The following is a 10,188-nucleotide window of genomic DNA, read 5'->3' on the forward strand; positions in this document are numbered from 1 at the left end:
ATTAGCACGCTGCACAAATTTGTTCAAAACTGTTGCATTCAAATTGACTGCTAAGTTCTAATCATTTCAATCCCGATGCAAATGGAAAAGTATTTTCCAAGACTCAAACGGGCCTGTCCCAAGGAGAAAAAGTATTAATTTGAAACTTAAACACACGTGGGGGAAACTGAACAGTCTAACCAGTAGACTATGATAAACTAGCAAATTAAGCTACTTTGTTTACAATATTTCCAGGCTTCAACCAGTGCTGCTTTTCATTTAGACTTATGTGCACATTTATTTATTTGAGTGTTTTTCGTGATTGTGTTGCTATTTCTTTTCCCTTCTGGTCCTTATCTGAAAATTGATTTTAAAAAAATCAATAATTATCAATATCGACCGATATGAAATACTTTTCAGTCACTTTTCAGTCAGTTTTCAGCCATATCGCCCAGCCCTACTTAAGCTATACTTAGAGGAAGCAGATATCTTATTCATTGGATTCTAGCACATGGCAAAATGAAAGTGCCATCTTTTGGTTCCTTTCTGGATGAGCATGTCACAAATAATCTTGTAACAAGTTCTGTGTTGTGTTCCTCAAAACATGAATACCAATCATGTTTTTTATCACCTCTGAAATATTTCCAAAATAAGGCTGCACGTCTGCCCCGCACAAATGTGGCCTGTTGTTAAATTTTGAAGCAAGACGAGAGATCGGTTTGAACGTGGCCTGTTGTTGAGTTTTGAAGCAATACGAGAGATCGGTATGAACGTGGCCTGTTGTTGAGTTTTGAAGCAATACGAGAGATCGGTTTGAACGTGGCCTGTTGAGTTTCGAAACAATGCGAGATATTGGTTTGAACGTGGCTTGTGTTGAGTTTCGAAACAATATGAGAGATCAGTTTGAACATGGCCTGTTGTTGAGTTTGGGACTGAAACTAAACGAGAGATCGGTTTGAATGTGGCCTTGTGTTTGTTTGAGACTGCACTGCAAAAAGAGATATCTTACGATATCTAAGTGTTATAATCTTATATTAAGATAAAAAATCTAGTTAGTAGGCCTATTGTTTTTAGTTTAAAGATACTTACTTTGAGCTTTCATGTAAGATTATTTGACTTAAAATCTTCTTAATGACTTAAAATAAGTCAAAATCTTCTTAAATGTACTTGTTTTTTATGTCTTAATTTATCTGCCAATGGATTAAGACTTTAATTTTAGATGAGATTTAATATTTAAGACAAATTGTCTTTCATCTTAAGATAATTTTTTTTTAATCCATTTGCAGATCAATTTACTTGATTTATGTCTTAATTTAAGATTTAGATTTATATCTTAATTTAAGTGTAAGTATCCTTACACTAAAAACAATACTAACTAGATTTTTGTCTGAATATAACATTACAACATCGTGTGAAACGATAAGAGATCTGTTTAATCAGCCCTAATGTGTTTCTATGGTGTTTAATCAGCCCTTATGTGTTTCTGCAGTGTGAAACGATAAGAGATCTGTTTAATCAGCCCACCAGTCATTTGTACTGGCCCTGCCCACCAGTCATTTGTACTGGAAAATGTAATCTCTAGCAAGCACATGAGCTGTTCAGCCACTGCACCTCAGCCCATTGCACAAGTTACATTACAATTCATTACATTTGTACGTAAGTTGAACGTAAGTTCCATCTTAGTTTAGTTTCAACCTAAATTGGCACTACTTTGGAATTTATGAACTACTAATATTTAACAGGATGCACCACAGAAATAGTTTCTGTCAACAATATCGCAAAGACCACGGGTACAATTTCCGCAACAATTTGTGGAAAGGTGGAGCAAATCCGACTCAAAGGGAATTTCAAAGTATTTCTATATAATAGCCTGGCTTTTTTTTTTTTTTTTTTTTTTTTGTACTGTTTGCAACGATAGCGAGTGGAGGACTCTCTGTGTCCATTTAGTGAATTATGAATTTGTGCGTAGGCTATTGTCGATGTCATTCATTTCTTCACGTCTTACAACATAAATAAATGCATTAATAATCTAGTGAAGTCAGAAATGAGCCTGTCTATAGGCCTCTTGGAAATCATGTTGCATGTTAATTTAAATGCACACTCAATTGCGATTCGAAACCAAAAAGTATCACTGGTAGATAACAAAGGTAAATTGCATTATAACATATTTGTAAATGTGGCGACGGCAAAACGTTTTTTATGCACTTGTGGTTAAAGTGAATCGTAGATAATAACCAAAGAAAGTAAAACAGATGATTTGCACCTCCGTTGCAATGTACGTTTTTCATTTATTCAAGACAATTGGTTTAATGCATGGGGTAACGTGACGTGCGTCAGAAAAAAGATAGGCCTGTCCCTCTCAAAACATATTAAAATAGTGTGATTAGCAACCAGAAAACAAATCCCGGGGAGACACCGGGACCCCCGTGTTATTGTTATTAGGCTATTATGACCCCCGTGTTATTGTTATTAGGCTATTATGACCCCCGTGTTATTGTTATTAGGCTGTTATGACTGGCCTGCCCCTACTGCTAAAAACATCTAGACGAAACACTGGAACACGGTCATCTCATTTAAATGGTGGAAACGTCAAATGTAACAAGTATAAGTCAGAAGAGCGACATGCGACCGATTACACATTTAATTCACCTGAACAGTGTTTGAATCCTGTTTGTACTCACTGGAAATGTTGGACCTGTAGCAGTTACTGAGCAAAGTACAGATTCCATTACTGTTGATCTGTTATCACAGATTTCATTAGCCATATTAGCCACCAACAACCGGCTAATGATGTTGTTATGCATGTACAAAATACAACATATGAACACCCATATTGCTGGTGTTGTACTTCATTGTATCTACAGCTGTTGATGTGATTATTCATATTTCAAGCCGTATTTCTCCGGCCGCTCAGTTTGATACTTGAACTGGCCCTCCATTCCCAACGAATTGAGGATTTTACCCTGCGATAAGAGATCTGTTTAATCAGCCCTAATGTGTTTCTGTGGTGTGTTGCGCTCTGGTCTGTTTGGCGTCCAAGTTACTCCTCCGCTCATGGAATAGTTTTCTGCCAACTTGAGACTCTCTGAGGGAGAGCGCTGTAGTAGGTGGAGATCACAGACCATCTCTATCTGATCTCTGTCTCCTTCACCACACGCTGCAGACTCATCTGCTGATGTATGACTCACAGCAGCTGTGGTGAACCAAACGCGCTGCAAAATTACTTATCAGCGGATCTTGCTACATTTCTTTATCAGCGGATTTTTCACCTGTTGCTAAATGTCTTTGATCAGCGGATTTTTGGACTTGGTGTGGTGGGGACCAAGCTAGATAAAGGTAGAGATGGGAGAGAGAGGTTCTGATGATCAAGCTAGATAAAGGTCAAAAGAGGAGAGAGAGGTTCTGATGATCAAGCTAGGTAAAGGTCAAAAGAGGAGAGGGAGGTTCTGATGAGATCTCCTCTCTTTGCTGTGCAACTCCATGTGAGTGAACTGTGGGAACTTGTTCTGTTCTTCAGGTTTGATGTCAACAAACAATAATAGCTGATCTGCTGACTTGCATCTCTCAAGTCTGTGTCTCTACACTAGGCAACCGTTGTTTTTTAATGACATATAAGTAACAAGCTACGCAACTGTTGGCAAACCTTTCCATGTGAAAATAGCCTAATAGCCTAGTTCTACATGTGAAAATAGCCAAATAGCCTAGTTCTGTATAGCTAGTCAGTCAGCTCATGTCACATTTGCTTGTCATTTGTGCAGAGCTCACCAGAAATTAAGCTTTTGAACCCATGCTAACGTTGACTAAAAAGAGGAATATAAAATCATCTCTTAGAAATTGATCTTAATGCCTTAAAGGAGAATTCCGGTTTGATATTGACCTAAAGTGTGTTGAAACATGATACCGATAAGTAGTGGAAATGCATGGATTCAGTTGCTTGGAATCCATGCATTTCCACAGAATTATTTTTGGAATCTAATCCCTTATCATACCTGTTCGTTCGTACTCGCCGCTCGACTTATCATGACTAAATTCAAGATGGCGTCGAACGGTAAAATTCCTTAAGGTACTGTCTGTAAAAATCGTCTTGTAAATAAACTACCAGTGCTTTTTCAAAGTTCTCAATGTCTCGTTTTAAATGTCAATGCCCTCGGAAGTCTACCAATGAAGTATGGAGCTACTTTGAGCCTCGTAAATGGTGTAAAACAGTGATTTATTTGCATGGCTAGGCCGATGCCTGAGGCACCTCAACGAAAAACTGTTGGTAGCATTGGCTAACTAGCGCCAGATTTCTGAGTGCAGGGGACAAGCCGAGGTAAGCTATGAGACATACGTTCACACTCGGTATCATGTTTCAACACACTTTAGGTCAAAATCACACCGGAATTCTCCTTTAAGTAAAAAAAATGAAGAAATATCTAACCTTTAAGGACCAATTTTCTTTGTGAATGAATAATGTATCATAAATAAATAAACATTCTTCATTAAAATACAGGGGTCATAAGTATTGGCACCCCTATGTTAAATTCCCATAGAGGCAGGCAGATTTTTTATTTTTAAACGCCAGTTATTTCATGGATCCAGGACACTTTGCATCCTGAGAAAGTTCCCTTGGCCTTTGGAATTAAAATAGCCCCACATCATCACATACCCTTCACCATACCTAGAGATTGGCATGGTGTTATGTCAGTTAGCCTATTAGCTGGTTTGATTCGCATTGAGCCTTTTGCATTGGCCTTTAGTGCCTAAGCCTTTAGTTTACGGCCACACACCCCCACCTTATGCAGCCCCCCTCATGCAGCCCCCAAGGCATGCGTGCTTGTGTATGTGCGTGCATCTGTGTGTGTGTGTGTTTGTGTGTGTGTGTGTGTTTGTGCGTGTGTGTTTGTGTGTGTGTGTGTGTGTGTGTGTGTGTGTGTGTGTGTGTGTGTGTGTGTGTGTTTGTGTGTGTGTGTGTTTGTGTGTGTGTGTAGGTTAAAAACCTCTCTTCACTCTTCCTGCAGCTGGAAGAGCGACCCAGCAATTGGACACAAGCCAGCAAACGTAAAATCCGATTGGTCCAGAGGCCGGTGAGTAATTGGCTCAGAAGGTGCACTCCTCATTCCTTTAGTGCACTTTATTTACTGCATGAAGTCACATTAAAGGTGCACTCCTCATTCCTTTAGTGCACTTTATTTACTGCATGAAGTCACATTAAAGGTGCACTCCACATTCCTTTAGTGCACTTTATTTACTGCATGAAGTCACATTAAAGGTGCACTCCTCATTCCTGGCGAAAGGTTGTTGATGTTTGAGATCAGCAGCCAATGAAAATACAGCCCTTCCCTCAACACTACTGAGGCAACCAGTCCAAACACTTTATACTTATATATATATATATATATATAAACACTGCACTGTTTTCCATTTACTAGTACACTACACCATATAAGTATACTTTATACTTATATACTTAATGTCCATGGTAAGTGATTGGAACAGGAGATATCTTAAGAAATACTACAATGACTGCACTTCAGGCTATACTTAGGTTGTATACAGCTCTGGAAAAATCCTACAGTTGCTGAGTGACATTTGAATGAGCTGACGGTCATATTCAAAATTAAGACACCACTTCACTTGAATATGAGCAATGTGCATTGGGCGCTTAATTTTTTCCAGAGATCTTGCACTGTCCTTATTCCGTATGTAATCATTTGAACATGCATTGTTGTAAAAAGTTGATAATAAGTTCTTATTTTAAAACTGATATATGAACCTCAAAGGGCCTCAATTTCAGCGCGGGAGTGCCGTTATAGCGCATCATTTATTCAAGTCCCGCAACTCTAGCCATCATAATGTGAGAAATTCCCGCTCTCTTTATCTCTCTCTCTCTCTCTCGCAGCAGGACTTGTCACTGCTAAAGTCAAATTATGCTAGGTGCTTCTACATCAACTGCTAACCGACAGGAAAGGAAAACAAAAGTTTAGCGATCAGGAACTGTCAGGAATTTTGAGGAACGTAATCGATCGCAGACAGCTACAGACACGGACCGCATCATTGGCCTAGGTTAGGCTACTTTCACTTTATAGAGTGCGCATTTATTACGTGAAAGATGCTTCATACCAAAACAGCTATCAAACATTATCAAATTCATCATGACGTGTGTTGTCACAAACACTTCAATTAATAATGAAAACCAAAGTCATTTAAGTAAAGACTATGTGAAGTGTTGTTCTCTCGTTGACGTCTGTAATAATGTGATTTCGGTTTGTAAAATGTATATTCCCCCAAACTGTATTAATTCCCCCCTTATGTGAAGCACTGAAGGGGGGAATTCGCCCTCATTTTGAAAAATGAATTTTAAGCCCTGAACTCGTATTCAACAAAGTTGAATAGTGGGATATATTTGAAGGATGCTGACTGTTTTAATGGTTTATCATGAATTATGACTGGAGTGTGTGTGTGTTGTGTTGCTCCAAAAATGATCTCCTCTGTTTTGATGGGATTTATTATGAGAGCATTTTGCTGGCACCATTGGACAACAACAAAGGAAAGTTTTTCCTTTTAGAGGGAAACATAGTTATACAGCAAGAGTAGGCATGGGGGACCAACTGAAAGCAATTCTACGTTTGCACCCATGTGTGAGTGCTTCCTTGTCTCGGCACGTAATGTCATTAAGAAAGTGCTTGCCACATGCCGCATGTTTTCTTTGGTAGTGGGATTATGTGTGAGGTTTTCCAGACAGTGTGAATGTCCAGTGACTGCTGGAATATGGGCTGCCACACAGGGGCAAGCTCTTCAATTTAGTCATATTGCCACACAGGGGCAAGCTCTTCAATTTAGTCATATAAGTTGGAATAAGGTCTAGTGTTTCACCACACTCAGTTTTGTCTCGGCACGTAATGTCAAGTGCTTGCCACTGCAAACATATACACAAAGTACAACTATATATATATGCCTTCATGATGTCTTAATAAAAGTATGACTATATATATATATGCCTTCATAATGTCTTAATAAAAGTATGACTATGTATATATATATATATATATATATATATATATATATATATATATATATATATATATGCCTTCATAATGTCTTACTAAGAGTATGTATATATATATATATATATATATATATATATATATATATATATATATATATATATATATATATATATATATATATATGCCTTTATAATGTAAATACTATACATATATATATGCCTTCATAATGTCTTAATAACCGAAGTTTGTTTGCTCTCCATTTCCTATCAACTACAGATAAATAAGCAAACAGCAGCAATATGTTAATAATTAGAAGGCTATCACAACTAAAATGATAACCATATGGTAGCAGGCAGACAATCTGTTCACACGGAGCTCTGATTTGAATGACGGCTAATTGAACCAATAAGACAGCATAATTACCATTAGAATTAACTTAGCTTGGCTGTTAGCCTGGTCGGGACAGAAAATAAATCCCCATGCTAACTTATGTGCCATCTCTTTTGTGAAACCAAGTCAAGGCTAAATTAATCCAGGATGACCAAAAAAATCCCAGCTTAATCCCTTATCTAAATTTTGTGAAAACCCTTCAGCTGTTTTAGGACAAGGTGTATGAGCGTAGCAACAGCATCTCTGGTGGTCATCTGTTGCCACACTTATAGGCCAACCAATATTGGTCCAGTTACAGCATCTCTGGTGGTCATCTGTTGCCACACTTATAGGCCAACTGATATTGGTCCAGTTTGCTCTGTACCGAGCCGGACAGCAAGGGGCAGGTGATTCTGTCCAGTGACTTGATCAGTACGGAGGTCAGAGCCACAGGTCGGAGGTCATTGCACTCCTTTTAGGCTTCTTTGGTAGTGGGATTACGTGTGAGGCTTTCCAGGCTGTGGGGACAGTTGTGAGTGTCCAGTGACTGTTGGAATGTGGGCTGCCACACAGGGGCAAGCTCTTCACCATACGTCTTCAGGGCAGAGGCTGTGATGTAATCAGGACCAGTGGACTTCCGTGCATTGAGGTGTTGAAAGGCCCTGGCCACCTGCTCTACTGATATCTGTGCTCTGTCCACAGGGCGGACAGTAACGGCCTTAAGGACATCTTTACAGCTGTATTCCGTCCCAGAGACCTCAAACCTGGTTCAACTCCACAGCATATGCCAGCTCATCAGTCGTTATGAATGGCTTCTTTTGTTTACTCGGCATCCCAGCCATGTTCTTCATGACACTTCATGACATTTTTCGAGGGTTATTGGCCTTAAACAGTTCCTCCAGTTGTTTTGTGTGTTTCCTTTGCCTTCCTTATCTTCCCTCTGAGGTCCTTATCTTTCCTCCTCAGTTCCTGAGGGTCCGTTTGTTTGAAGGCCAATTTCCTTTCATTCATTATTTGTTTAATGTCCTTTATTATTAGGTTTCATAATTATTAGGTTTCATTGTTTAGGTACACTTTAACAGGTTTTGTGGGGATTATAGATTCCACGCAGAAGTTGATGTAGTCTGATGTATTGGTGCATGCAGAACCCAAAGTGCCGTCCCTCAGCACCTCCCAGTTAGTACAGTCCAAACCGGCACGCAGTGCATCGTTACGTCCCTCAGCATCTCCCAGTTACTACAGTCCAAACCGGCACGCAGTGCATCTTTACGGTCTTGAGTCCATAATCTTATTACCGTATTCTGACCGTATTTACCACTTTTCAATTTAGTCATATAAGTTGGAATAAGGTCTAGTGTCTAGTGTCTCACCACACTCAAGTTTGTTACTTAAGTTGAGCAACGGTGTTATTTTTTAAATTGCGATCACTTCCTTCCTGCTTGTTATGGAATGATGGGGATGGATGTCCACCAGCTTAATTGAAGACAATATGCTAAGAAGACTAAAATCTGATCAGATACGTCTAGTTTTTTAACAGTATGGTTGAGTGATGGCCATGTCCACTTCCCTTGTCAGTTAAATCTTTTCAGCAGATGGAGGATAATGGGTAGAGTGCGTTCAAGAGTCACACAACGGCTCTTGCATACGTGTTTCAGGCATAGATGGATCTTGCATACGTGTTTCAGGCATAGATGGATCTTGCATAAGTGTTTCAGGCATACAGTAGATGGATCTTGCATACGTGTTTCAGACATAGATGAATTGTGCATTTCCTCTGCAAAGTTTGGGGCTATTTGGGGTTTTGAAATGCGAGAAGGTTTTGACATGCAAGTCATGTCAATTACAAAATGACAATCAGAAGTCTAGTCTAGATTCTCACCACACTCAGTTTGTTGCACAGTTTGTTGAGCAATGGTGTAATTTTTGAAACAGATGAGGAAGTCTTTTTAACAAAACCATGTCCAACCATTGACTGAAGTTGTCAGACTTCCCAAGTTCATAGAAGGTGGACTGTATCAGAGTTAAAGATTGTTTGTGTAGGACTGCTATGAGTTTGTGTAGGACTGCTATATGAGTTTGTGTAGGGCTGCTATGAGTTTGTGTAGGACTGCTATATGAGTTTGTGTAGGGCTGCTATGAGTTTGTGTAGGGCTGCTGTATGAGTTTGTGTAGGACTGCTATATGAGTTAAAGATTGCGTACAGGACAACATCAGCTGAGAAATAGCCCTTCATGCCCAGCAAACCATTACCCATTAGCAGGCCCAGCCTGCCCAGTAGAAGTAGTGTGTGTGTGTGTGTGTGTGTGTGTGTGTGTGTGTGTTTTTTTCCAAGCCATAACTAAACTTTGTCCTGGCCATGACCAAAGAGATGATGACATGATGGACAGCATTGCATGAACCCGATCACTGTTGCTGTGTATGCTGTGCTAATGCATCGAGTTGTGTCTCACCAGACGGCACCTAAGCCTCCGAGGTCAGAGGTCACAGGGTCGTGGAAAGGTCACGACTTCCTGTTGGAGTTGAAGCGGAATCTGAGCCAGGAGAACTTCACTCAGCTCATGGAGGCCCTGAAGACCTACAAGGAGTCTGACGAGCTGCTCGACTTCCTCCCAAAGCCACCGCTCTGCTCACACACCGACCCCTGTCACACACCGTGTGTGTATCCGAGGTCTGTCTTAATGTGATCTTTGGATGTGTGTGTGTGTATCAGTGTGCTCTGTGTGTGTGTGTATCAGTGTGCTGTGTGTGTGTGTGTATCAGTGTGCTCTGTGTGTGTGTGTGTGTGTATCAGTGTGCTGTGTTTGTGTGTGTGTGTATCAGTGTGCTCTGTGTGTGTGTGTGTATCAGTGTG

At 39.9% G+C, this 10,188-nt stretch overlaps 1 protein-coding gene across 1 annotated transcript in view; it reads left to right on the forward strand.

Annotated features, from left to right (window-relative positions):
• Positions 1-10,021, forward strand: part of LOC125293359 (regulator of telomere elongation helicase 1-like) — an 81,489-nt gene extending 71,468 nt beyond the window's left edge. Inside the window, exons 10-11 of the mRNA XM_048241225.1 lie at positions 4,980-5,045; positions 9,791-10,021. Of these exons, the coding sequence (XP_048097182.1) occupies positions 4,980-5,045; positions 9,791-10,021 (297 nt within the window). The remainder of the gene's footprint in view (positions 1-4,979; positions 5,046-9,790) is intronic.
• The last annotated feature ends 167 nt before the right edge of the window (positions 10,022-10,188 follow it).

The sequence above is a fragment of the Alosa alosa genome, chromosome 4 (assembly GCF_017589495.1).
Source record: "Alosa alosa isolate M-15738 ecotype Scorff River chromosome 4, AALO_Geno_1.1, whole genome shotgun sequence".
NCBI lineage: Eukaryota > Metazoa > Chordata > Actinopteri > Clupeiformes > Clupeidae > Alosa > Alosa alosa.